Consider the following 27906-nt stretch of genomic DNA (forward strand, 5'->3'; position numbering starts at 1 on the left):
ATCTGAGAAGCAGGAGGGGATGGGTAGCTAGGGAAACCCATGTGGAAGTCAGTGCCCAAATGCACTGAGCCGGCTGCGGTGAGCATGGGGTGCATTCCCAATGCAACTGTTCATTCAGCCTGGCACACAGGCACCTCACACATACTCCATGGCCCTGTGCCTGTTATGGGGGTATGTGCTGAGGGTGGTGGGGGGGACAGCATGCGGCCTTCTCCCCAGACACGGGTGCTGGTGACGCACAGCCTCAGCTTCCTGCCGCAGATGGACTTCATCATAGTGCTGGCTGATGGGCAGGTGTCTGAGGTGGGCACCTACTCGGTCCTCCTGCAGCACAGTGACTCCTTCGCCAACTTCATCCACAACTACGCACCTGGTAAGGGCAAGGAACACCCGGAGGAGGACAGCAGGACCGGTATCCCTGGCTTTCCATATTCCTTTGTCCCCTATCTTGGCTGGGGAGGGCATCTCTGAATAGCTGTGGACAGGCCCAGTGTTGTATGAGGCAGGTTCTGGGGGTCCTGGACCCTCTGTGCATGGTCAAACATCACCAGGAGGGAAAGGGAACGGGATGGAGTCAAGTCCCTCCTCCTCCTCTTCTCTAACCGTGGAGCAGCAGCTCATTTCTCAGAGCCTCGGTTTTCCCATTTGTCAAAAGGGCACAGAGCCCAGGCTCAGCTTGTACAGCCAGGCCATTTTCATAGATGAATTCTCTGGCGCATACGTAAGCCCTTAGCAATGTCATTTATTTATCAACAAATATTTATCGAGCAATGACTGTGGCCAGGCACTATTCTAAACACTGAGAGGACAGCGGACAAACAGACAAATCCCTGTCCTTACTGAACATACTGAAGTCCTCGGGCTTAGGAGATACCCCTGGACCCCGTCCCTTGTCGTCTGGTCCCTGCTCCCCAGCCCCAAACTCTGGGCTGGCTCACTGGCCTTCCCCCGGGTTTTCTTACCTACTGCTCTATGTACAGCCTACATGTCTGGAGCACCTCCTTGGCGCCCTGTCCCTCACTGACTACTTGACACACACCCGTTTCTTTAATTCTCACAGTGACATGATGAAGTGGGTGCTATTATTATCCCCATTTTACATGCCTGCCTCCAGTCATGCTGTGAGGAAGTAGGATTTTGGCTCAGTCAGTCTGGCCTCAGAGTCCGAGCTCCTGACCCTTGTCTTTGAGTCCCCTTCTCCGATGCCCCTGATGGGAAGTTTTCCTTCTTTTCTAACCTAAGCCTTTCTTGCTGCCCTTTTCATTTGCCAACACAAAGTTGGTCGCTTATTTTTGTCATTGTTGTCCTTGCTGCCCTTTCAGCCCTTGTCGTCTAACTTATCTCATGCTGTCCTTTCAGGCTTCTTCACCAGAGTAGGAATGCGGGCTCACAGGGAGCCAGCTGACCTCTGCCCCCTTCCTCCCACCCTGCAGCAGGTTTGGACAATCCAGGGGATGAGGAGGTGCCGCTGACTGAAGACACACTCAGCAACCACACAGACCTGATGGACAATGAACCAGTCACGAATGAGGTCCAGAAACAGTTAAAGAGGTAGGTAGGCTCCTGAGAGCTCTCGGCCTCCTGAGAGGCTGTGTCTGGGCTCCCCACACCCTGCCAGGTGGGGTATTCCCCCTGACACTCGTACCCCGGGCCACCAGGGACTCTGTCTTGTGAGTGTGCCAGAGGCCTCCGCTGCGGGCCTGACCATCTGTCTCCACAGGCAGCTGAGTGCCGTATCCTCGGATGGGGAGGGCCAAGGTCATTCTCTGCCCCTGAAGCCCCTTGGTCCAGCAGAAAAGGTAGTGCAGGCAGCAGAGAGGAAGGCAAATGGGACACTGATTGAGGAGGAGAAGGTGGAGGTGGGCAAGGTGAGTAAGGTGGGCTGGATAGGGTGGGCAGGTCCCCAGCAGTCCTGGGGCTCACAGGAGTCCTCTGCCCCTGACCACCATGGCCATGCAGGTGAAGGTGAACGTGTTCTGGGATTACACCAAGGCTGTGGGGCTCTCCATCACACTGGTCATCTGTCTGCTGTACGTGGGTCAAAGTGCAGCTGCCATCGGGGCCAGCATATGGCTCAGTGCCTGGACCAACGAGGCTATGGTGGATGGCAGACAGAACAACACCTCCCATAGGCTGGGTGTCTATGCCGCCTTGGGAATTCTGCAAGGTAAGGCTGCAGAAATACCTGGAAGGGGCTCCAGTGGTCCCCTCTCTCACCTCTGAGCTGCTGAGTCCCCCAAACCATGCCCTTCTCTCCACCATCCCAGCCATTGCCTCTCCTCAAAGCCTCCCTAGCCCACCGTAGGGGTCCCCCTGCCTCTGAGCCTGCCCCTGCACACCTGTCACCTGGGCCAGGTGAGCAAGCACCCCCTGCCTCCTCCGACAGGGATGCTGGTGGTGCTGTCGTCCATCATGATGGCAGTGGGCTGCGCTCGGGCCGCACGCTTGCTTCACCAGGCGCTGCTGCACAACCAGATGCGCTCGCCCCAGTCCTTCTTCGACACGACACCCTCGGGCCGCATCCTCAACCGCTTCTCCAAGGACGTTCACGTCATCGACGGGGTTCTGCGCCCCACCATCCTCATGGTGCTGAGTTCCTTCAGCACCTGCATCTGCACCCTCGTGATCATCGTGATCAGCACGCCGCTCTTCACTGTGGTCATCCTGCCTCTGGCTGCCTTCTACATCTTCATGCAGGTGCTCCGGGAGCGGGTGGGCGTGGCAGCCGGGAGGGCGGTGCTTGGGTGGGTGGCACCAGGGGTGGGCTGCAGGGAGGGCAGACCCAGGCACTTCGCAGCTGGGTTTGGTTAGGGACAGTAGTCCATTACCTTCCCTCTTTGAAACTCATTTTCCTCACCTGTAGAGTAGGGAGAATCATAGGGTCGCTGGTGGGATGAAATGAAGTCCTTGTGATTCGTGGCTGGCCCCCAAACTCCTTCCTGCGGGCTATTTTTTTAATAAAATGTTGTTCACAGTTTGAGACACATTATCTTTTTCTTCCTTTATACATTTCTAAACACGTATGTGTATGTATGTTTTAAAGATGTGTTGGTGACTTTCAGTATATCCAACTATAAAAGGCGTTTGTGTTGCCAGGCCCCTGTCCTGCCATGAATGAATCAGTAGATGAAGGTATGCGCAAGGTGGCCAGAAGCCCCTGTGTGCAGAGACCATGATGTGGGCTGAACTCCGTGCTGGGATTGGGGACTCTCAGATGCACACCGTGCACCCCTCTGGCCATGTCAGGGTCCCCAGGGTAGAGGAGGAGAGCTGGAGGGGAGCTGGAGGCAGAGCTGTGTTTGTGTGGGGCTGAAGCTTGAACAACTGGATTGGGTCACGGCAGGAGGAAGAGGCTCTTTAAGAAAGGGAATTCAAAATTATCTTATTTTTGCCAATTTTGCAAAAACATTTGACTGTGTGAGCACACTGCTAAAGCCCCTAAGTGGAACGAGGCATATTCACTGACTTAGAAGGCCAAGCGAGGTCTGTACTGTAATCTGGGCCCCTCAGGGAGTGAGGGGGGTCAGGAGCTGAGAGGGAATCAGGAAAGGATTTGTGGGTGAAGTGGCCAGCTTTTCAAGCACCTCCTGAGCAGCGCGGAACAGAGGGAGAGGGTGGAAGGAGTTTAAGGAGCCAGATTAGGCCCTTACATCTTAGATCCTTTCGAGTGGCGGGGGGCGGTGGGAGGAGGGAAGCAAGGTCTTATGGGGGAGTATGGATGGGTGGGAGGAGCCCGGATGGGTTCAGAGGGTATGCAGGACTGAGCTGGAGTTCCACGGTCCTGATCCCAAGCTTTTCCTCCATCAGCGCTTCTATGTGGCCACATCACGGCAACTGAAGCGGCTGGAATCTGTCAGCCGCTCGCCCATTTACTCCCACTTTTCGGAGACGGTGACTGGCTCCAGCGTCATCCGGGCCTATGACTGCATCCAGGACTTTGAGGCCATCAGCGATGCTAAGGTGGACAATAACCTGAGGAGTGCCTACCCCAGCTTCTTCTCCAACAGGTCAGAAGCCTCCTCCCCACCCCAGGAACCTCCAGGAGCTTCCATTAGGGTCTCTGCAGGAGAGACCCTGGTGTTCTGGGTCCTAGCCCCTCTTTCCCCCTAAGCAGAGACCTGCCCCTTCCTGCACCTGCCCCAGTTCCTCCCTGTCCGATCCCTGCAGGTGGCTGGGAGTCCGAGTGGAGTTCGTGGGGAACTGCGTTGTGCTCTTTGCTGCACTCTTTGCCGTGATTGGGAAAAGCAGCCTGAGTCCAGGGATGGTGGGCCTTTCTGTGTCCTATGCCCTTCAGGTATGCAGGGGTCTGGACCCCAGGGCAGGGCCACCACTGGGGCAGAGGCCACACAGGTGTCACAAGCATCTCTGGAGCACCTCGTGGTACCCACTGTGGGGACCAGCCACGGGTGTCACTCTCCAGCATCGTGAGCTCACGGTCAAGCAGGGAGAGACACTCCCACCAACAGGGGATTGTGGTGCTGGGTGAGCAGGTCTTGTGGACAGAGGAGACTCTCCACTTTGGGGAGTTGGAGAAGTTATCTTGGAGCTTGGCCCTAGCATATCAGCAGGACTTGTCCTTTCTATGCACAAGGTCTAGAAGGTCTGTCCTGACAGTTCCTGGGGCAGGGAAGTGTGGGGCTGGAGTACACCTCACTTCAGATGCCTGCAGAGAAAGTACCTGAGCTAGAGGGTGAGCAGGTCAGTAACCGCAACTGGAATTTTGTGAAGCAAATCACATTTCCAGCACCTCGGGAGGCTCAAGTCGCAAACGCTCTGGTAAACAAAGAACAGCCCAGGCAGATCAGTCTGCTCAACCTTCACGGTGCACGTGAACCACCTGGAGATCTGGTTGCAGCGCGGATTCTGATGCAGTAGGCCCAGGATGGGGCTCGGGGTCCTGCATGTCTGTCAAGGCTCCTTGCTCCACAAAGCGTGGTCCGGGGATCAGCTGTGTCAGCGTCATGTGGGAGCTTGTCAGAAATGCAGGACCTCAGCTTCGACCACAGACCTGCTGAATCAGCAGTGAGGTTCTTCTGGTTAGACTTACATACTAACGTTTGGGAAACTCTGGCCTAGGGGGCCCTGGGTTGAGTCTGCATTGTCCCTGCCTGAGGTGCAGTTGTGACTAGAGCCCCGGGTGGCACCTCTGTTGGCTTGCCCAGGCCCACGTGGGTCATTGACGGAATAGGAGCATAATCAAGGAGCCACTGGGTGAGGGGAGAGATTGCCCTATTTATGACCCAGTCCCTTTGGCCAGGTGACCTTTTCTCTGAACCTGTTGATACGAATGTTGTCAGAGTTGGAATCTAACATTGTGGCTGTGGAGAGAGTCAAGGAATACTCCAAGACGAAGACTGAGGTGGGTACTGGGGTGGGCCTGGGGTTGGGGGAGTCCACAATAGCTGGGGAAGGGTGCTCAGTAGCCCACCGTCCCAATACCCCAAAGCCATCGTCTCGGGTGGCTCTTTATTCATTCATTCGTCCACTCAACCCTTACTGAGCATCAACCAGCAGTCTATGGTGAGGTGTAGAGGTTTCCCAGTTGGGCACGACAGGTCTGCCCTTCAGCAGGTGCTGATGGCGTGGCAGAGGTGAGACATACTGCAGGGTGCTGGGGTGGAAGCCCAGAGCTCGGGTGGTGCACCCAAAGAGGACCATTCAGCTGGGGTGACCAGGGAGGTGGCATCCAGCCAAAGACGTCAGCCCGGTCAAAGGAGCGGCGGCAGGGCAGCCTGCCCTTTGCTGGAGAAAGGGAGTTGTCCTCTGCGGGGAGATTTCTCTATGCACACCCTCCCATGGCTGCACCCCAGACCACTCCGTGCCCAGAAGCCACAGCATCCCCGAGATCTCCACCAGACATCCCCGTTTAGACCACCCATCCCATCCCTCCCAGCTCGTGTCTTCCAAGCCCTCCACCACCATAGTACCTTGTCCTCACCGGGACTCCCAGTCCTGTCACTTGTCTTTGTCCCTCTGTCCCTCAGCTCATCTGGCCTGGATTCTGTGCTCCACCGACACCAGTGCCCTCCATCCCTTGGCCTTCTCTGTCTCAGCTGTCCTCACCTACAAAACCCTACCCCGGTGAGCCCGCCTGTCTGCCTTCTGTATGCCAGCACGCAGAGGTGGAAACGTTTGGAGAAAATCATTGATTTCACTTTGAGTTTATAACCACACGCCACTGCTGGGTATTCCTGCTTTGCTTCTCCACAAGGTCTGCTTTCAGAAAGATCTGTTTTGAACCTTCTCTCCTCAAACCCCCACATCTCCTTCCTCCTGGGCCCAGCCATCCACCTTGTCTGACACGCCAATGAGAAAACAGGCTGTAAGATGTGAACTCCCTCAACCTTCCAGACTTGCCATTGGTCCTTTCACATTCTTCTTCCTTTCTCTTTTGACAACAAACGGCCTTCCTCATCTCAAAGCCACCCCCCGCCCACTTGTTCCCATGGCCACTCACGGGCTTCACTTCCCCGTGACACCCTCCCCCCACCGCGTCCCCTGTCGTGTCCCCTCTGTGGGATGATTCCCATCCACGTGAGGCAGAAATATGCTATCGTATCTTCCATTCTAGACACAAGTCGGCCCTTCTCCTCCACCCCACTGCCCCCTTCTCTGCTCTTCGTGTTCAAGCCTGTTTTAAAAAGGGTCTGCAGGTGCTCTCCTCATTATCGCTGAACGCAAGGCCCACCCATGTTGTCGCAAGTGGTAGCATCTCATCCCTTCTGGAGCCGAGTGGTGTTCCATTGTATATACCGTATTTTACTGTATATAATGCACACCCACGCTTTCGTGCACATTATATGCAGGATTATTATGCCCATGTTATAGAAGCATCGTGCCCATGTATAATGTGCATCCTTATTTTTCCCTAAAAAATTTGGACAAAAAGTGCGCATTATACATGGCAAAATACGGCACGTGCGACATCTTCTTGAGCCGGTCACCTATCAAAGGACACTTCGGGTGTTTCCTTGTCTTGTGAAAGATGCTGCCATGGACATGGGAGTGCCTGTATCTTTGCAAGTAAATGTTTTCGAGTTTTTGGGTAGATACCCAGAAGAGAGAGTGCTGGGTCATGTGGTGACTCTATTCTTAATATCTTTAAAAGATGTATTTATTTATTTGTTTTTAGACAGAGGGGAAATGAGGGAGAAAGAGGGAAAGAAACATCAATGTGTAATTGCCTCTCATGAGGCCTCTTCTGGGGACCTGGCCCGTAACCCAGGCATGTGCCTTGACTGGGAATCAAACCAGAGACCCTTTGGTTCTCAGACCGGCACTCACTCCACTGAGCCACACCAGCCGGGGCTCTATTTTTTGAGGAACCTCCATACAGTTTTCCATAGCAGCTGTGCCGGTTTACATTCCCACCAGCAGTGCATGAGGGTTCCTTTCTCTCCACAATCTCTCCAACCCTTGTTATTACTTGTGTTGTTGATAATAGCCCCTCTAACAGGGTGGGAGGCGGTATCTCATTGTGGTTTTGAGTTGCCTTTCCCTAATACTGGTGAAGTTGAGCATCTTTTCATGTGTCTGTTGACCATTTGTATGTCTTCTTGGGAGAAGTGTCTGTTCAGGTCCTTCCAGTTTATTTTAACACCCTTCCAACTAGTCATTTTGTTTCCACTCTCCCCTCTTCCTTCACCTGGTAGCAGCCAAAGGGGTCCTTGAAAAACATCAAATCATGTCATTCCTCTCTGTACAGCCCTCTAATGGCTCTGCATCTTAGAGTAAAAGATCTTAGTCCTTAAAATGGCCTTCAAAGCCTTACATCATGGGGCCACCCAATACCTGTCCCTTCCCTCTCACCTTTGTCACTGTTCTCCAGAACACACCTGGAGGTATTTACCTGACATGCCCTACCCCCAGATGTTTACTTGGCTTGTTCCCTCACCTCCTTCAGGTCTTTATTTATACATCACCTCCTCCAGGAAGGCTTCCATGATCACTCTGTACAGAACAGCAGCACCAAGCACTTCTCAGCACTCATCACCTTCTTATATTATGCAGATTTTCCTGTTTGTCTATCGTATGCCCCTGTACCAGAATTTAATCCTCAGGGGAGCAAGGGCTCTGTCTCATTCACCACTGTGACTCCAGTGCCTGTCACGGCGTGCACAGTCAATAATAATGAATGGTGAAAGGGGGTCTAGGGCAGGGAAGGAGGGACAGCTCCGAAGTGTGGAAAACAAGAAGAGAACAGGAGAGGGCGGGATGGGAGGGTTTGGAGCAGCATGTGGGGAATAAAGGCAGAGGGTAAGAGATTCGCTGAACCACAAAGTGGGCCTCAGAGACCATGGTGGGTGAGGAAGGAGGGAGCCTTAGGAAACAGGGAGGCTGAAAGTGGGAGGGGCCCAGGCTGGTGAAGAGGTGCCACCCTAATACAGAATCCGTCTCCCACCCCATGCTAGGCCCCCTGGGTGATAGAGGGCAGCCGTCCTCCTGCAGGCTGGCCCACCCAGGGTGAGGTGGAGTTCAGGAATTACTCTGTGCGCTACCGACCAGGCCTGGATCTGGTGCTGAAGAACCTGAGTCTGCACGTGCGCAGTGGTGAGAAGGTACGTGCGGGCTGGGCTTATGCCTGGGATGTGGCTGTACCCCTCGTGGGGACTGTGGGCCTTTGGGAGAGCAGATGCTCCGTCCCAGTTGTCTGCTTGGCCTCTCTAGGGGAGTCCAGGAGATGTCTCCACTGACCCCAGGCCTGCCCCTGACTGCCCTTCCTCACCGCCTCCAGGTGGGAATCGTGGGCCGCACTGGGGCCGGCAAATCATCCATGACCCTCTGCCTCTTCCGCATCCTGGAGGCCTCAGAGGGTGAAATCCGCGTCGATGGCCTCAACATAGCAGACATTGGACTCCATGACCTACGTTCCCAGCTGACCATCATTCCCCAGGTATGACCCTGACATGGACTGGCCACACTGGCCAGGGACCCTGGGGGTCTTGGCCAATGACCCTGGGGGGGCAGACCCTACCCCTGTTCTGCAGCTTGAGGTCCAAGACTGGCTAGAGAGCCAGACCGTAGGAGCAGAGCCACAGCTCGGCCACCTGTTATGGATCTGGAAGGGTCAGATGCGCTCTGGCCCTGTCAGACCCTGCCCTGCAAGGCCTAGGGCCAGCCGACAGAGCCAGGACCGTAGGACCCCTGCAGCGCCCCACTCCAGAGACGTTCTGTCCCGGCCTCCTTGTTTCTCAGCTCTGAATTACGTTTTGCCTTTTCTGGCTCCTCTGGGGTTTCTTTTTTCTGCTGACTGGACACATTGGAGTCAGATTAGCGCTCAGGTCTCTGCTTTAAGCGGAGGACATTGTGATTGGCAAAGCTGAGGTTTATCATTTCCCCACAGGCATATTCTGTCAACTTGGCCATTGCCTCCCTCCTGGAAGGCTGGGGACAGAGTAGGAATGCTTCCACCTCAAATCCCGTTATTTTTCCCTGCCTCTGGGGCCTGTGGCTCCTCAAGGGGACCAGACTGCTTCCCTCTAAGACGTTGTTGTATTCCCAGGAACCCATCCTATTCTCGGGGACTCTGCGTCGGAACCTAGACCCCTTTAGCAATTACTCCGAGGAAGACCTGTGGCATGCCTTGAAGCTGTCCCATCTGCACACATTTGTGAGCTCCCAGCCAGCAGGCCTGGACTTCCAGTGCTCCGAGGGCGGAGAGAATCTCAGGTACCGGCTGGGAGTGGGCGGGTCAGAAACAATGCCCTGCCAAGCCAGGGGAGTTGGTACCACACGACCCGAGTCCAGGCCAACCATCTCTCGTCCTCCCCACTCCCACCTGAGCCGGGGTGCAGGGGGGTTTGTGTGTCTTGAACATACTCTGTGTGCCGAGCGTGGTGCACCGTCTCACTGACTCCTCCCGCAAGTTCCAGAGATGGTCTGTCATCCTGCTTGGAAAATGAGGAAACTGAGACAGGCCCAGAGTCACATACCTGGGAGAAGGTGTGCCTGGAATTTGAACCACATCTGGGAGATCCCAAAACCCTAGTCAGAGTCTTATCCTGTAGGCTTTCAGTGCCACACTGGCATGGGGTTTGTGGGGGTGTGGGCTGAACCTGCAGAGCAGGTGAAAGAAAACCTACAGTGCTTTTGGCAGAGCATAGCTAATTTCCAAGATGGATGCAGTCTCGTCTGTAGTTGAGGAATGGGCAACGGGTGCTCTCTAGGCTCTTCTTTGCTTTCCTACAGCCGTAGATTTTATATGCCCTGCCCCGGGACTATGCATCAAGGAGAGTCAGAAGTCTCTGCTTACTGAGTCTTGAGGCTTCAGAGTCCCACACCAGAGTTGGCTGTGTGATTTGGGGCAAGTAGCTTAACCTCTCTGTGCCTCCTTTTCTTTCACTTTAAAATGGGAAGAATAATAGTCCTATACATCTTTGCACCATGCTGCCCAGTAAAAATTTAATGGGAGCTATGTCATGTGTAATTAAAATATTTTCTAGTGGCCACATTAAAAAAAAAAGGAAAAAGAGACAAGGTGAAGTAAATTTTAATAGCGCATTTTATTTAGCCCAATATATTGAAAATATTATTTTTTCAACACGGAACTGACATAAAAGTTGTCAGGGTGGTTTACAGTTTTTCTTACTCAGTTTAAAATCCCCTGTGTTTGTTTGTTTATTTATTTATTTATTTATTTATTTGTCTTCAGAGGGGAAGGGAAGGAGAGAAGGCGAGAAATATCAGTGTATGGTTGCCTCTCATGAGTCCCCTGCTGGGAACTGGCCTGCAACCCAGGCATGTGCCCTGACTGGGACTCGAACCGCTATCGTGTGGTTCGCAGGCCCGCGCTCAATCCACTGAGCTATGCCAGCCAGAGCCCCTGTGTATTTTTTGATCGACAACACACCCTGGTCCAGACGACACACTCAAGTGCTCCATGGCCACAGTGACCAGTGATTGCCAGGTGGACAGAGCAGTCTTAGGGTCATTGTGATTAATAGAAGGGGCTTAGCCAATATGTACTCCTGAGAAATTTAGCTGTGCTTCTTTATTCATATTATTCTACTTGGTTCATACCCATAGACTCTCTCCAGACCTCAAAGACAGAAACAAAAACCTTTACATTTGCTCAGCACTTAGTAGTGCTTGCCACGATTTGGCCCCCACTATCTTGTTTAATCTTTACTGCAGTCTCGTGGGCCAGAAATGAGGCTTTCAAAAGTACAGTTATTTGCCCAAAGCTGCTCGGCTAGCAAGGGGAGGGGCAGGAACTCAGGCACGTGGGGTGTTTTGCCCAGATCTCTTTTTGCTGCACTATAGCCACCCGTGGGATGCCCCTGCCCTGTGAGACTGAATGTGCATTTTAACAGGATTTTATTTCCACAACTGTGTTGAGGGTAGCTGGCAGACAAGCCTAAGCATGCAGATCCTGCACCCCAGAGTCATTTTGGGGCCATTCTCCTGTTCCTGTTTGCCATTAGCACCACCCCCAGAGCACCCCTCCATCCCATGCACACCAGGCTCTGAGACAGAAATGGGCTCCCCTCCTCCCTCACTGAGCTTGTTGCCTCTTTAAGTATAACCTGTATCCTGCACCAGTCCCACCATAAATCAGCCCTGAATTCTATCTGGCGGCTCATTCTGCTGCCAAAGCCTTCATTAGTTGCGGGAATGGGCCAGGGAGAGAGCCTGGCCTTCACTCTGGCTGTGGTGACTCACCCCTTTGGGAAGGGCTGAGGTATTTGTCCTTGGGTGTGGGGATGCTGCAGCCTCTGTGGCTGGGAACACAGCCTTGCTTTGTTCCCTGGCTCTGGCTCCCAAGGTAAGAGGTTGAAGGTATGCATCCTGCCCCTCCTCCACCTCCCTAGCGACTGGACGACTGGACGCAGAAAGTCCCGGGGGTCTTTCCCTGCCCTGTCCCTTCTTCTCACAGCCCTGGCCTGTATTTCCCAGGGGGGCGGGAGATGACTTTGAATTGTGTGATGTGAGGCTCAGCAAGATGGCATGATGTGTGCAAATACCCGGGAAGAGCTGTTCACGTGTGTCCTCACTAGGGTGCAGATGACAGAGTGAAGCAGAAATGTCACGGAACTCATTGGGGACTGAGGAGGGGACGAAAGCAGAGGAAGGGAGAAAAAAGGGAAGACTGCGTGTGCCAGAGGCAGACGGAGATTTTATTGTTGCTGAGTGCTGGCTCTGCCCTGGAGGCCCCTCATTCATCCTGCCGTGTCCAGATCCCCACTCAACTCCCGTTCCAGGAGGACAGTGCTGAGGGGACATGAAAGAGCTTAGACAGAAAGCCAATCCTGGGCCATTGGGAATGAGTGAGAACACAAACAGTTGGGAGAGTGAGAGCAGGGGACAGGTTGGGGCACCCAGTTGGAGATGTCTGCCTTCTCCATTCTCAGTGTGGGTCAGCGGCAGCTCGTGTGCCTGGCCCGAGCCCTCCTCCGCAAGAGCCGGATCCTAATTTTGGACGAGGCCACGGCCGCCGTTGACCTGGAGACTGATGACCTCATCCAGGCTACCATCCGCACCCAGTTTGAGACCTGCACGGTGCTGACCATCGCACATCGGCTCAACACTGTCATGGACCACACCAGGTAGGGCACTGGAGCCCAGGCAGGAAGGGACCCAGTGGGGTCACCCAGGCCACTGGGGAGAGGCAGGCCGATGAAGGTCATCTGGACATGGGAGAGATGTGTGGCCTTGGGCAATTTGATAAACTTTTCTGAACCTCTGACTCTCAGGGTTATAGTAAACTGAATCAATGAAATGAGATCTCGGGAAACGGCAGTTTCCTTCCCAGCTCCTTACCGTAATTCTCCCTAGTACCGTTTTCTCAGAGGATCAGGGAAGGGGCCTTGCCCTCAGCATCTTAAGGCTTCTTTGGGAGACAGCACACTCAGCCCCAAGGAAAGACAGTGACCTATTCCCTCATTGTGCCCCATGTCAGAGTGTGGTGTTGGAGAACAAGGGGAGGGGCTGGGCGACTCAGAAGCCTCTCCGGGGGAAGCGAGCTGGCGTTGGCCCAGCAGGCTGGCCCCCTTGGAGACGTGGAGCTCAGAGTGAGAATGAGGAGGCAGGACAAGGCCACACATCCGTGCTGAAGGAGGGTGGCGAGGGTACACGGTCAGGCCTTCATTCACAAAATACCCACGGGGCAGGCAGATGCAGGGACAGGGCAATGGATGTGGCCATGAGCAGCCCTTGTTTCTCTCTCCGAAGTGTCCCCACACAGCTCCCAGGGGCTTGGGCACCAAGTTGAGAATGCCCTGTGCTATGATCTGTAGCTTCCACCCACCCCATTCCTCACCCCCCACTCACGTCCAGGCTCCACTGGGAGAAGGGCAGGGAGGATGGGCAGGAAGTGCTTGGCCCTGGGTCCAGATAAGGGACAGGGCTGGGCTGAGAGGGTCTGTTTTCAGGTCCAACTGGACATGGTTTTCACCAGCAGCCCCTAAGGGGAGAAGGCCCAAACCTACCCATGGGGTGGGGCGTTATTTATTCTAGTGGGCCTGACAGAAATTAATCAAATAATCACGCAACTGAACATGTAATGAAAGCCTACAGGAAGGAAGCAGGTCTGTGGGAAGGGGGTGGGGCAAGAAAGCCAATTTACCCAGGGCAGCCAGGACACCTTCTTTCCTGAGGAAGGGAAGCCCAGCCAGGCCCTAAGGGATGAGTAGGAGTTGGGAAGTTGGGGAGGCGATGGGGTAGGGAGGGAGCTGGAAATGTCAGGCGAAGGACACAGGCCGTGCAAAGCCCTGAGGGAGGAAGGCAAATGAGGCTGTAGTGCGAGGGGTGAAGAGGGCCGAGTAGAGCCAAGGTGAAGGGGGGAGAAGGGCAGGCCCAATTACACTGCACTTCCAGGACCAGCGTAAAGCACCCCACACCCTAACTGCACTGAGGAGCCCCAGGGAGGAGAGCCCAGTCTCCTGGGTGCAGTGTAAGTGTTCAGGCAGTGATGTCCACAGACACACGCCTTCCCAGGACATGCTCTGGGCACCCCGTAGCGGGGGAAACAATGTGGTGGACACCCTCCCGGCCAGGGGCATCTCCCCAGGCTTGGGAGAGCCCTTTCACTCCTTCCTCACCCAGGCGGCCAGCCTGTTGGCCTTGTACCAGGTGCATTCTGTGATTAGTCAGTCCGTGGGATAGTCAAATGCCAGGCCGACGGTATGTGTGTGGGTGGGGGGAGATCGACCCATCAGCAGCAGCCGGGTTTGCAGCCGAAGCCCCAGATTCCTGGGTTGGGCTTACTGCAGCCCGGCCTCCTGCTGGGTGCCTTTGTGAGTTGGCACAAAGCAGATGGAAGCACACAGGGCCCAGCGCACAGGCCGTGGCTCCCCACGCACAGTCCTGTGACCCCGGCTAGGGGAAAGGCTCATTAGGGAAGGTTTTCGGATTCCTGACTGGCAGAGATGAATAGGAACCTTGTGTTTGATCCCAGAAACCGCCTTATCTGCCAGGAGAGCAAATGGAGCAGCTAAAATAACCAGCCTTACAAGTGTGTACATGTGGCGTAGCGGTCGTGTTGGGTGGGTTGGCTGAAGTGGGACGGCTGGCATGTCACTGCGGGGCCTGAGAAGTACCCAGAAGGGCAGGGTTGGGCTGTGAGGTCAGGGCTGGGCTGACAAGAGACCTGACTGCTCCTTTTCTTTGGCTAGGGTCCTGGTCCTGGACAAAGGGACAGTAGCTGAATTTGATTCTCCGGCCAGCCTCATTGCAGCCAGAGGCATCTTCTACGGGATGGCAAGAGACACTGGACTTGCCTGAAACATATTCTTGGGATTTCCCACTGGCTGGGATTTCCTGTTTTCCTTCAACTATGTCTGCAGAGTACACTTGATAATAGCAATTGCCAGGAGCATTTGCTAGATTTTTGCCCTTTGAAGCACTTCTCAGGATAACCACGCTAAATGCCTTAGACGAGGAAGTGAGGCCCAGGAGGTGCCTGCCGTGCCCAAGGTCACAGACGGTTTGAGGCAGAGCCCAGACTAGTCCCGGGTCTCCTGATTCCGAGTCTCGTGTTGTTTTCCCACTGTGGTGCTTGCAGACACTTCATGGAATGACCTCCGTATCCCTGTATGATTCATCGAGTTTTCTAATCGGAAGGGTTTTTTGTTTTGTTTTTTCGTTTTTAAATTAAGCTTTTTCCTCCTGGAACAGAAGATTGCCAGGTCAGACTGTCCCTAGGAACCGAGTCCGGCACTCTGGAGTGCTGGCCTGAGTCCACTGAAAATGGAGCACTGGTGCAATGAAGGTGCTTGTGATATGGACCCCGATGTAGGCTCTCTCTGCCTGGCCACAGGGGCCAGGACCAGGACCTTTGGGACAGGCGGGGAGGAGGGGAGAGAGGCGGAAATGGACTTTCATACACATCCACATGGCTGGAATTTCCGAAGACTTCGGACCCAAGAGCTTTGGGCTGGAAATACTGTGTTCACAGCCAAAATTCAGTGGGTTGTTGCCAGCAGTTCCTGCTCTGCTGTGCAGATACTATAAAAAGGTGAGAAATAAAGCCCCTGAAACCTGACCCAAGGCCTCTTGGGAACACTGCCCTGAACACCTCCCCGCTTAGGTCATCCCTCAGACCTCTAAGCCTGCTCCCCCAGGAGCTGAAAAGCGCATGGTGCTTTATTTCCTTGCTCCTTTAGCCTTCTTTAGCCTCCTTTAGCCTTTCCACACAGGTCTCCATAACCAGCGAGGCCTCACCTTCCTCAGTCTGGTGAAGCTGAGGGAGGGGGGCGCACATTGGCCCGGAGGCCCCTCTGCCCTGACAACCCCAGGCTGGTAAAGGAGATGGGGGTGAATTAAACTTGCATTCTCAATCAAGCAAGCCGGCTGTTTATTTTCTGCCGGCCAGTCTGCCTGCACAAGACCTTATATTTGGATTGGATCTCTTCTCTTTGTTACCTTCCTAAGTTTTCTGGTCTCCTCTCTCATTTCTTCAGTCTTTATTCCCGGTGTGATGTGACGGATGAGCCACAGGGGACGGTTTTTCCTTCCCCCGCCCTAAATGGTGTGCTGTAGGGGTGGGGACGGCTCCTCTGATCTGGTTTGCCGTGTGCAGCGGGTCAGCCCGTGCTGCAGGACCATTTGTTGAAGGTTAATCACATTTTTTTTCCGGGCAGGCTCTTTTGGCTCAGGATGTTTTATGAGTGTATGGAAGAAGACTTCCATCCCTGTGATAAAACAAGTATGAAGGCACAGATGCCCAAATTATTCTTCCTCTGCTTGGTACTAAGAAAAGGTCTCTGCTATATGCTCTCTGATTTATTAGATCGATTTGGCATGACATCTGCTTTGTGAGGCTCTAGCTGCCTACCCCGACAGAAACGCAGATTCATCCAGCGTCATTCTCAGCTGAAGATCCGAGGGTGGAATGCTGTTATTTCCTCTCCGGTCTTGGGAGTTTGCTTCTGAGCTCGCCGAGGCCCTGACAGGTGCTGACAGCCCAAAGGAGAGGCTCAGTTCTGTGGAGTACATAGGATGATCAGAAACTGCGGTCGTTAGAGGATGACCTCCATCCAGCTGGCCCAGCGACTCCGGGGAGATGAAGCTGCTGGCTGTGAGCCGGGAGGAAAGGCACCGCACAGGTATCTGTCGCTGGCGCCACTGACGGGGCCTGAGCACCGCAGCTGCAGCAGGATGGCGGCGGCTCAGGTCGGGGATGGTCCCTTCCATTCTCCCTCCAGAGCGTCTTGCCCCTGGGACTGTGCGACAACTTGTGCCCCTGCGATGGGAACGCGGTGCTCTCTGGGAGGCTGGCCACAATGAAAGACTAGGGGCTTGGTCAGTCAATACTTCATTTTAATAATACTTGTTATATTAGAACAGTTAGCGATACACAAAGAAAATTATCTTCAGTGAATGTTTACACACAGTGTGAACACATGCTTTAAATATGCAGTGGAAGAGGAGGGGTGAATTCACAGTTAACAAAGCTAAAAAAAATCTTTGTTATAAATTACACAAAGCATATAAAAATATTTCTCTGAATGCATAGATTTAGACTTTAAACTCACCCACAGGCAACTAACTGCACAGTCTCATCCTGCCGCCACGTATAGGCGCCGCTGGACTACGGAGGACTTGATACAGGAGGAGAGCGAGCAGTGTGGGGTCCCTCTCTCACCCCAGACGCCATGCTCCTGGCTCCCAGGGTTTCTTACGCCCTGGAAATGCCCTGGGTGAGTCCTCTGTCCACCCCGCAGCCGGGGGCCCCCACTACTTCTGATCTCTAACTGATCTGGATGGCTGAAGAGTTTTAATCCCAGTGATTTAGACATGAATTAATACTACATTGATCTCCTTCGAGATAGAACAAATCTTAATTTTATCATTAAACTAACTTTTTTTTTCAAAGGTGAGGGGGGAAAAAGGTTACTATGTCTAGATAAGCTAGCTTTGGATTGGTTGGAACACAGGGGAGGTTTCTTCAAAGTACTTCGGAGACAGGGGGTAGTGAGTAACCTTCACTCTGCCATGCAGACACTGCACAAGGGTAAGTCACCACCAGTAATGGCCGGGACCCCAGTTAAGTCACTGAACAGACTGACTCCATGCAGCTGGCCTTGAAAACACCTCGACCTCAGCCCGGCATCTGGACGGCAGCAGGAGGCCGTCATCTGAGCGCCACATTCTCTTCCCCTGACATCTTCTGCACATTCTCTCTCAGGTCGTGTTCCAATAAAATTAACACCGGAGGCTGAGTTTCTTTGGAAACTATAGGCACTATGGGAAAAATCTTCTTAAGACAGCAGGGGTGCTCTGCAACAGCTGGCCTCAAAGCCTCGCTCTCCCGTCTGTCTGCGTGCTCGTCCTTATTCCTAAAGTTAAACTGTTTATCTCAACAAGACAGTGGCTTTTCTTTTCACATTAATGACACTGAGGGAAAGGAGGAGAATCCTTGAAAGCATTCTTTTAAAAAATTCTTACGCCATGTTCAAGAGTTTAATGGGGTGTGTATTGGTTTTTTCCAGAATGAGCCTGGCAGACCCCCGACTGACTCTGTCGGGGACGGTAGTAGATTGTTGGGGATCGTGGGGGACCCTAAGATCAAACCATTTGTTTACAAAAACAACAGACTTCAGAGTTGTAAAAATCCTAATCATTTCAAAATAACCTTTATCTTTGATACAAAAATAAGTATGTTAACTCCTTTAGTTCAGTTTCCCACGATAATCTCTAAATCAGCAACAGGTTCAGTCTCAAAAACCGCTCTTCATTTCTAGTGGAAAATGAAAGTGCAGAACACGGACAGGCCATGTTTGTGCTCTTCTCATACAAGTAAACCCGGGATGGCAGGAATCGCTTCAGTGGGGGGAAAAAAAAAAGTGGTTGCTCTTTTGGAAGGCATTGGAGAGCCCTCTAGTGGCCACAAAGGGGAGTTAATGCAGAGATGAACGTCCAGGCGATGGCTGGCTGGAGACGAGGGAGAAGCAGTCATGAGTGTTTACAAAGGAAAAAGTGCGGGAGGGAAAGCTCTTTTGGTTTACAGCCTATTTACAATTAGGTAACTGTATTCTTAAATACTTTGAACCTGAGTAGCATTTATAAATATGTTATATGAAACCTCACAGCCACAAGTCGCACTGAAACCCACTGTCCAGTACCTGTGTTCCCCCAGTTTTCCCCTGGAATCAGTCCACAGTTTAGGAGAGTTGTGAGCATGCAACACGAAAAAAGTGCACCCGGCCCTTCAGGGGCACTGTCAACAGGGGTGACCAGAAACTGGCTTCGCTCCGTCTCAGCTTCTGCTTAGACAACTCTCTTAACATGCTACGCGTAAAACACTGGGTAAGGAACCGGCAGCTTCTGCCTCTCCAGACCACTTTGCTGTCACAGCTTCGAGCAACAGGTTTATTGTGCACCAAGAGGCGTGGGAGAATGGCACCACTGCTTGGGGTCAGGGGCTTCCTACCTTGGCAGGACAATGTCCGTGTGTACTACTCAGTGGCACTAGGGGCCTACGGGGCACCCAAGGCATGTAGATCGATGGCTTGTCCTTGGCCCGGAGGGGACGCGTGCTGTCACAATACTCTGTGGTGAGAGTCCCTGCTGCATCAATAAGTCAGTTTGGAAGCTCTCCTGTTGTAGCAAGGCCTTTCAGGCAGTGTGGATGCAGCACTTCTGAACAGAAAAGTATTTTCGCTTATCGTTAGGACCAGTTCCAACTCTTGGAAATCTTGGAGTCGAGCAACATCTTTGTCCTGGAACAGAAATAGGCTAATCAGATTAAGAGAAGCCACTTGTCTCTATATATTTGGTGTGCTGTGTTGAGTTGATACCAGTGTCTTGGCTCATTTTAAAACCTAAGCAAAAAAAATCCCTGTGGCAGGCTGATAGTACAGGAAAGTCCCCAGGGGCACGAGCTGGGTTGGGCCATGCAAGCCCTTCCCAGCAGCTGCTATACAATCAGCAGCAGACCTTGAAGGGAGAGGCAATGCAGGATCGGTTTTACTCGGCTGTCTGAGAAGCCTATTCAGAAAATTCCCTCTGGTATCCTTCAACCTTCAAAAATGCAATGTCTAGAGACCCAGTAGAGGGAAAGAAAGCTCAGTGATTACATTTGGAAAAGCACCCTTTCCTCCTTTTCTATTATCTATTCATTTCTTCAACTATGACTCATATAACCAAGAAGGAAACTGAGTATTTTCCAAATGCAAAAAGCAACCAACCACACACGCTTAACCGACCTTTCCTTACCTTTCTTACCAGAGTATTGGGCAACTTCCTGATCTTCTCCACCTGATCTGGGTTAACACCCAGCTCACAGCAACTCACTCTGAGCAATTCTTGGTAGGTGAGCTCCTGTCGGTCCAGCTCAATTTCAATGAAATCGTTTTCACGAAGAGATGGGTTTTGAATCCGTACCTTGAGTACCAGCTCTAGAAAAAAAGAGGGAGACAGGTTAATGAATGGTTCTGGCATAATCAGTTTATGTAACTTAAGATCTTCTCCAGAAGATGGTGATACTTAGTCACGTCTGTGTCACCTGGTGAGGAAAACTAAGCGCCATCAGTAAGATTCCCTCACGCCCAATTCTGGCTTTGCTGGCGCAGTCTCCTGCATTGTCTTCTCTACACCTAAAACTGCGTGGGGTTCACAAAGTAAAAGGGGGTGGCGGTGGGTTGGGGAAGGGACAACAATCCCAACTATATAGAGGGTAATTTATTTCTGCTGCTAAATTATGAAGGTAAAGGCTTAAGGATGGGTTTGGGAGTTGAACTACATACAAGCAGGAGAAGAGAGATAAAAGATATGGTATATGAATTACTCTAAAGAGATTTAGCAACTGTGGATCTAAAGATATTTATGAAATATGAAATTCTCTGCATTAAATACAACAAAGGGCACAAAAGACATTAATAAATGGATAGGACAACTTAATAAAGAAGGAGTTTTGGTTTGGGGAGTAAACATCTTGCTGTACAAGAAAGTACGGTAGTGCTTGCCCTGGCCAAGTAGCTCAGTTGGTCAGAGTGTCCACCTGATATGCCAAGGTTTCTGGTTCAATCCCAGTCAGGACACATACGAGAATCAACCAATGAATGCACAAATAAGTGGAACAACAAACCGATGTTTGTTTCTCTCTCTCTAAAAATCAATTTAAACACAAGAAGTAAGGTAGTACGCCAAGAATGATGGGACATGTCCAAGGGACACGGAAACTGGCTTGAAGAAGCTCCCTCTGGGCAAGTGGGGCATAATTTGAACATCAAAGTAACAGTAAAGAATTACAATCCAAATAGGAACCTATGAGGTTACACTGATATAAATGGAGAAGGGGAAGCTCTCCTTTACAGTAGAACCGGCTAGTAAAGAATGGCAGGAAATCTAGTCCACAAAATAATTGGCCTAAACTCTTTAAAAAATGAGAAAAATTTCCAGATCAAAGGGGACTAAAACAACATGATAACTAAAAGTTGTCAGTGACCCTGGCCAAGGGGCAGCAGTGGGGCCAGTGAAAATAGATACAGGGCACTGTTGGGACAACTGACCAAATTTAAACAAGGCCTATGGATTAGAGAGCAGCATTATATACCAAGGTCACCTTGCCTAAACCTGACCATTGTACTGTATGTAATTACATTAGAGACTCTCCTTACTCTTAGCAAACACACACACTGTTCAGGGTAAAGGGGCAAAAGGTTTTAATAAATAATCTGTGAATCTGAGTAAACAGAGCTCCTTATACTGGTCTTGCAACTTTTCTGTAAGTCTGTGATTACTCAAAATAAGTAAATCCCACACCTCCCCCAAACCAGGAAGTAACGCACAGACCTCTGGATATTGTCTGCGCATGTGCACAGGCTGTTTGCAGGCGCGGTGTTACCTTGCATATTAAATGGAAATGCTCCGGTGAAGAAAAATGGCTGGAACGCTGGCGCTGGTCCTGTGTATGTCCCATTTTGAGGCTCCATGGGCACCGGTGGCTTGGACGGGACAGAAGAGAACAGAGATCGACTCTGACTCACTGGTGGCTGACAAACAGGACCTGGTTTTGTGCTTTCTGGTGTTCTGAGTATGGCAGAGGGGGCAGACACATCCCCATTCTGAACCAGTGCCAAAGAGGGGTGGTCCCGTGGAAAAGCCCCTAGCAGGGGCGGCTCATCGGGGGGGAGCAACGGAGGAGAGCCATCTGCAGGGGGTGAGGCAGGAGGTATGGAGGGGCCCCCATTCTGCAGCTGGGCCGAATCTTCTGCCACGGGGGTGTAGATAAAGGGAAGGGCTGGGTTGGCCAAATAGTTGGGAACGAAGGACAGTTCTGACTCCTTCTTCATCCGGGGGAGGTTGTCGCCATCATCATCATCTTCCACTTAAAAATAAGAAAACGCAGAGCTGTTACATAGCCCTTTAAATATTACCAAGAAAAGGGTGTCTTGTGAAAGCTAGTGTCCTTTCGTATATGGTAAGTACTTTGGTCAGTGTTTCGTGCCTCTTCAAGCCAGAAGAAAAAGAATATTTTATCAGGTTTATGATTACCATTTTTGTCATCTTACATTTTACAGATTGAAAAAGTGAAACCATACCATGCGTACCTTTCCAGCAACAACACAGAATTAACATCTTGGCACAATAATACAGTCTTTGCTTTTACAAACAGGCTGCTTGTTTGAATGGCAGCAAGAACTCAAGTCTTAAATCAGTTTGACAAAATCCAAAGCTGCTCCCAAACACTGACTCACCTCCCATTATCTCTCTGATGTCTCTCCTCGATGTTAGCTGGGCCGGCATTTCTCCTTTTGTGGTGAGAATCTCTTTGTCCGCTCCAGATTTTAACAGGTAAGAGACCACCTGGCCATGATTGCGTTTACATGCCCAGTGTAAACAGGTCCTGTCCCAAAGAAAAGGGGGGAAAAGAGTGATGTATAAAGGAGAGGTGACTTGGGATTTAAAATTCTACATGTTACTAAATAAATGTATGTGAGAGTTCAGCTAGAATCGGGAAACCAAGCTAGTAATCTCGACTTTTTTCTTTTCAGAAGGCAGATGATCAAAATATTTAGTGTGCTTAAAATTTATTTTTGAACTTCATTTCTGGCCCCTGGGAGAAACTAATTTGTCCTAGGAGCTGGAATTTCAATGGCTTCCAGGAGGCTGACAGGCTGGCTGGCTGGATAACTCCAATGGTATTGCTGAGTGTCCCTCTATCAGTATTGCTCATTAGATTGTCCCAATCTCTTTAAAATACTTCTTTATAGTGCCACATTCCTTTTTTAGAGACTACTGACACTTGCTTCATGTGCACCAGTTTCTTGAAGATTCAGTATTATCAGGCAAATAACCGTCTCTTATCCACAAGGTGGCTCTGACACTAAAATGATTATTACTACAGAAAATATTACTGTCTAAATCTCAGTAGCTTACTCCTTTTTCCTCTTTTTCGTTCCTTCACACTCACAAAAAAAGGGTTTCCAAATTTTCAGTTTTTAAAAAGTTGGCTTCTCGTTCTCTCCAGAAGGCTACCAACATACCTTCATCTGCGTAGACGTAGGGCAGCACACGGACCTTGATTTCTAACACATTTTGAAAATGCACATCAACGACCAAAATTTCAAGAACTCTTCTACCATACTAGACTCATTCAAGTAAAACTAATTATTTAAGGTGGTACACACAGGGGCCGTGCCTGCACTGAAGGGCAATTATTTTAACACTTGCTAGAAATATAATTAGCATGCCAGCAAAAACTCCATTCTAATAAACGAAAGGATTCAGAGCTACTAAATTCATTTCAAGCTGTCAAAGCTGAAGGATATGGAAAGAAAAAACTTTTTCCCAATTCTGTTTTGAAGTGTCCTCATTTGCCAACTCTAATTGAACTGAGATAAATATCCTCAGAGCTTATAGACACATACAGGTATGGCAAAGACTAGAACATATGTTCCATGGTGAGGATTAGGCCACTCACCTGGGAAATATGGTATCTACAAAGGTCATTTGGTTTCAGGAAAAGGCTGATTGATATTACCCTGGGTACCCTAACATTTATGACTTTCAGAAACCTAGCCTGGCTGGCTGGCTGGGAACAGTCCTGCTGATGTTTCAGAGCGATATTCCACCAAATTACTCATTAGAATTAGATTATTCAGGTGTCTTAACAGTGCACTCTGTGACAAAATGATTGCCCATGTGGGAAAAATAAGGGAAGAGTCTTGATCTAGACTTATACAGCATAGGCTCCAGGAGGATAAGGAAGTATCTGCTTGGACAAACAAGTGCTTAATGAAGACTTGCTGAATGGATAAACCAAGAGCAAGGTAGATGTCGCTAGGAGTAGAAAGATCCAAGGCATACTTGATTCTAGGCAAACTGCAACCAAGAGTATGTTTGTGTGTGGATGTCTGTAGGATAGGCTTGAAAAGTAAATAATTGTAACAAGCCGGGAAGTATTTCACACCAGAGGCCCTGGGCATCACTCAGCAGTGCTGAAATTGTGGTTACTGAGCAGCTAAGAACTGAAAGCAATGACCATCCTGCTTTTCTATGCTAGAGAGTAAGTTTTTCAAGGGTAGTCTTCCTACCCTGTTAGCCAGCACACTGCTTATAAAATAAACAGATATAATGCTTTCCATGTTGGACATGGTCTCAAAGCAATGTAAGTATTAACTTAGTTAATCCTCTAAACGACCCATAAGTACTGTTATAGTGTTTCCTCCATCTCACAAGTGAAGAAACTAAGGCAGTCAGCAAACGAAGAGGCAAAACAAACAGTATGCTTGGTGGTTACGAAGTGTTGTTAAGTGTTATAGGGACAATAAAGCAAGAAAAGGAATTAGGGGATGCCAGAAGCAGAGAAGAACATGGTATCATTTATTTTATTTTATTTCCTTGTGATGTCTCTTCCTCCCCAGCTTTGAGATACAGTGGTGCAATTTTAAATTGAGGTCCAAGGAGGGGCTCGGCCAGGTGACATCTAAGCTAAGACTTGAAGGAGGTGAGAGAGCAAAAGCATTTTAGATTGGAGGAAGAGAAACCACAAAGGCCTTGAATCTGGGTTGTGCCTGATGTTTCAGGAAAAGCAAGGAGGCCAGGGGAGCAGAATGAAGAAAGCAAAGGGGTAAATGTAGAGAGGCACAGAAGTAAGGAGAGAGGATCAGGGACAGGAGTGGAAACTGTAGGATCCTGTGGGCTTTTATTCAGTGTGAGATGGCAGCCATTACAGCGTTCTGAGCAGAGTGAAATGATCCAAAGTGCGTTTTAAGTTAGCATCCCTCTGGCTGCTGTGTTGAAAAAAGACCATCGGGCACAAGGGTGGAAGCAAGGAGACTAGTCAGGAGGCGACCGCTACGATGCAGGTGACAGACTGATGGCTGGCCGCTCTGCCCCAGAGGTGTAGTGGTGGAGCCACTGAGCAGGGGGCAGATTCTGACAGTAGCTGAAGGAGGACCTGGCAGAATTAGCAGGATGGCTGGGGGTGGGGTGCAAGGATGGCCTGAGCATGGGTCCTGGCTGGGCATCCTCAGATGCTGCAATGAGGAGGACACCAAGGAGCGGGCTCAGGGCAGTTAGGGGGTGAGAGGAGACCAGGAATTCAACCTTTGACACGTTGAATTCACGGTGCCTATTAGATATCTGTCCCACTAACCCCTCAGGTTAACTGAGCACTGTTAAAAAACCAAATTCAACAGAGTAAACCTGAAGATCTAATTGGCCTTATTAATTTATGAATTGGGCACCATCTCATCTAGCAAGCAGAAGGGAGCTCCAGGAAGTTGTACAGAATGGAAGGTTTGGGTAGGCAGAAACTGGCCAGGACAAGGAAGTTATTAGCATAAGGCAAGAAAGGATTTTTTTTTTCAGGTAGTGCATTTTCCTTTGGGGGCAGCAGGAGTCTTATTATGTAGATAACCTCACTAGTGTTGGTCAGGAAATTTCTGCTCTGATTGGTTTAAGGCTACATTTCTGGGAAAGGCTGAAAATACAATAAAGTCTTGGCTTGCTGTACTTGGGGCATGGGGCCAGTAGTTCCTTTTTTAACAGCACCTATTATATGGCTGCATTATGGTTAGGAAAGGGGTCTGGGGTCCGATGTTGGGTTCACTTTCCAGCTCCGCAGAAATTACTTATTCTTTCTGCAGAAATTACTTCATCTTTCTGGGTCTCAGTTTTCTCATCTCTAAAATGGAGAGAATAATAAAAGCTATGTCTCTGAGTAGTTGTAATATGTGTAGAGCGCTTAGAACCTCGTTTGCACTACCGAACAAGCTCAGTAAATATTAGCTATTTATATTATGCTTCATCTCATTAAATGGTCACAACGCTCTTCTGAAATAACTGAAAAATGAAGTGACTCCAGGAGGTTCCACTAGGCAGGAATGGAGATGAACGTGCAAGAAAAGACCAGGCTCATTCATCTACCCAATACTGCCTCCCAGTGCCAGAACAGTGATTCACAGCTCGAGAACCACCCAAAAATGCTCAAAAAAAGAAACACGCTGAACTGCGAACTTGTTTGCAAACACTTTTAAACAAAACAGCAGTATCTCCTGTTTCCTGGCTTTCTCAAGTGCTACTCAGGCTTTTTTTCTTTTAGAGTAAGGAGAGAGAGGATTGTGAGGAGTCAGAAAATCGTGGTTCTGGCCCTGGCTATCTATAGCTGTGTGACCTAGGGCAAGTGACTCTCTGGAGTTGACACCATCTACAAGGTCCCTTTCGGTTCCAAATGTATGATTCCACTTAAAAAAATAAAACACTTGCTAACTCACTTTAAGTCTAAGCTAGCAAAATAAATGTAAATGGGAAGAGCGCGGAATAATACCACACTCAGTAACCTGACACTAAAATTTTGACCACCAACACATCTTAAAGTGAGACTCCTTATTTAATTGGGGGGGACTCAATTGCAAGTAGGCATCTAAAGCCTTGGATCAAATTCTCTATCTGAAACTGTAACAGGAAAACAAAACGAAATTCTCTATAGCATAAACGAATGCGTCTTCCCTCAACAGGCTGCTGTAAGCAGCAGCAACCAGTGCTGCAGCGAGAAAACAAAGCAGAATAGTGATGCAAGTGATTTTTTTTTCTGATCTTGAGAAAAGAAATCGTGCTAGTTTATAAGATTCACATTTGCTCAGCTGCTTATGCTTTTTGCTCTACAGATGTGTTGTTCTTCAGAAGCACCTATGGCAGAATAATTCAACACTTGAACTGGGGTGAGCTCCAAATTAACGTGAGAACCAAAGCCAGCACCGTTCAGGCCAAGTTAGCCAGGGGATGCAGAGGAGGCGGGGGGCGCCAGGGGCCAGGTGGGCGCTGCTAGGGGAAGCCCACGTGGGCCAGGATTTAGGCAAGTCTTACGCCTGACTACACCAGGTGGGGGGCGGGGGGCCTGGACTAGCCTCAAGAGCGCACAACCTTGGAGGCCCCAGGCGCCAGGCCACGCCTTGGCTGGCGTCGCGGAGGTCACGGGCGACCGCCCCACGCTTTGGCCGGCAGCTCTGACCCTGGTCTTCCCCCGCTCCCCACTTACCAGCCGTTGACCTCATTTTGGGAGTTCACATCCACCCCGCTCTCCACCAGTTTCTGCACCTCCCGAATGTCCCCCAAGGCCGCAGCCTCCCGCAGCCTCTCTTGCTGCTCCTTCTGCTGTAGGAGAGCGCTCATCTTCCCCTCGGCCCCAGGCCCCCGCCCGCGCTACCCCGGGCCTGTCAGCGCAGCCGACACCGCGACCCGCTCCGGGCCATGGGGATAGAGCGCCGGGCTCGCCCGCCCTGCTCACGCCGCCGCCCGCCTCTTCCCCGTTGCTGCAGGCCCGCAGGCCCGAGCCTCCTCCCTGACCGCGCCTCCCGCAGGCCGGCTCCGGGGGACCCAATTCAGAGTGACAACCCTGACCCAGATTTTTTCCGTTCCTACCCTCAGTCCGGGCGCCCGGGCCGGCTGTTTATGTAACTGCTGCACAATACGATCCGCCGTGATTCANCGGGCTCGCCCGCCCTGCTCACGCCGCCGCCCGCCGCTTCCCTGTTGCTGCAGGCCCGCAGGCCCGAGCCTCCTCCCTGACCGCGCCTCCCGCAGGCCGGCTCCGGGGGACCCAATTCAGAGTGACAACCCTGACCCAGATTTTTTCCGTTCCTACCCTCAGTCCGGGCGCCCGGGCCGGCTGTTTATGTAACTGCTGCACAATACGATCCGCCGTGATTCATAGACTATTTTTAGATCTCCCCATCCCACAGCTTCAAGGGAGGACAGACACATGGAAAGAAAAGAAAGCATATGTGAGAGCCAGAAAAGCCTGTGGCGCAGGCTGTTTACCAGGCATCAAAAATAATTGGTGGGTTTTTTTTTTCCCTTTCCAGTTCGTTTGGCTTTTTCCTTATCGGAGCCAGCCTTTGCCCAGCAGGATGGGGAAATGAGCTGAAAACCATCCTACTATTATATGCCCATTATTGCAGAGATAGATTACACTGTCCTTTTTCTTTTGACAGGGCTTGGGACTAAATACTTCAGTTC

General features: G+C 50.9%; 2 protein-coding genes across 5 annotated transcripts in view; one reads left to right on the forward strand and one right to left on the reverse strand.

Moving 5' to 3' along the window:
• Nucleotides 1-16902, forward strand: part of ABCC3 (ATP binding cassette subfamily C member 3) — a 45381-nt gene extending 28479 nt beyond the window's left edge. For 2 of the 4 annotated variants that reach the window (XM_037056855.1, XM_037056857.1), the window contains 13 exons: nucleotides 220-412; nucleotides 1434-1551; nucleotides 1721-1868; nucleotides 1960-2167; nucleotides 2387-2697; nucleotides 3808-4007; nucleotides 4168-4294; nucleotides 5258-5359; nucleotides 8412-8558; nucleotides 8735-8893; nucleotides 9503-9669; nucleotides 12351-12545; nucleotides 14613-16902. In XM_037056855.1, coding sequence (XP_036912750.1) covers nucleotides 220-412; nucleotides 1434-1551; nucleotides 1721-1868; nucleotides 1960-2167; nucleotides 2387-2697; nucleotides 3808-4007; nucleotides 4168-4294; nucleotides 5258-5359; nucleotides 8412-8558; nucleotides 8735-8893; nucleotides 9503-9669; nucleotides 12351-12545; nucleotides 14613-14721 — 2184 coding nt within the window. In that variant the 3' untranslated portion in view covers nucleotides 14722-16902. The remainder of the gene's footprint in view (nucleotides 1-219; nucleotides 413-1433; nucleotides 1552-1720; nucleotides 1869-1959; nucleotides 2168-2386; nucleotides 2698-3807; nucleotides 4008-4167; nucleotides 4295-5257; nucleotides 5360-8411; nucleotides 8559-8734; nucleotides 8894-9502; nucleotides 9670-12350; nucleotides 12546-14612) is intronic. The other 2 variants (XM_037056856.1, XM_037056858.1) reach the window with 2 other exon arrangements.
• A 418-nt stretch (nucleotides 16903-17320) lies between these two features.
• LOC118994241 (ankyrin repeat domain-containing protein 40) lies at nucleotides 17321-27220 on the reverse strand. The gene is made up of 5 exons (XM_037056859.1): nucleotides 26927-27220; nucleotides 22140-22288; nucleotides 21287-21769; nucleotides 19657-19838; nucleotides 17321-19160 (listed from the first exon to the last, which is right to left on the reverse strand). The coding sequence occupies exons 1-5, from the start codon at nucleotides 27058-27060 to the stop codon at nucleotides 19014-19016; spliced, it is 1095 nt and encodes a 364-aa protein (XP_036912754.1). The 5' UTR covers nucleotides 27061-27220; the 3' UTR covers nucleotides 17321-19013.
• Nucleotides 27221-27906: the final 686 nt, after the last annotated feature.

The sequence above is a fragment of the Sturnira hondurensis genome, unplaced genomic scaffold (genome assembly GCF_014824575.4).
Source record: "Sturnira hondurensis isolate 20B ecotype Veracruz unplaced genomic scaffold, ASM1482457v3 Scaffold0009182, whole genome shotgun sequence".
Lineage (NCBI taxonomy): Eukaryota > Metazoa > Chordata > Mammalia > Chiroptera > Phyllostomidae > Sturnira > Sturnira hondurensis.

What these genes read in the sequence shown, in the direction of transcription:
- LOC118994241 (XM_037056859.1), bottom strand. Translation starts at nt 27,060, where the DNA reads ATGAGCGCTCTCCTACAGCAGAAGGAGCAGCAAGAGAGGCTGCGGGAG. An exon ending in ATTTCCATTTAATATGCAAG is followed by an intron (nt 19,839 to 21,286) that starts GTAACACCGCGC and finishes CTTTTTTTCTAG; the next exon opens with AGCTGGTACTCAAGGTACGG. An exon ending in CCAATACTCTGGTAAGAAAG is followed by an intron (nt 19,161 to 19,656) that starts GTAAGGAAAGGT and finishes TTTCTGTTCCAG; the next exon opens with GACAAAGATGTTGCTCGACT.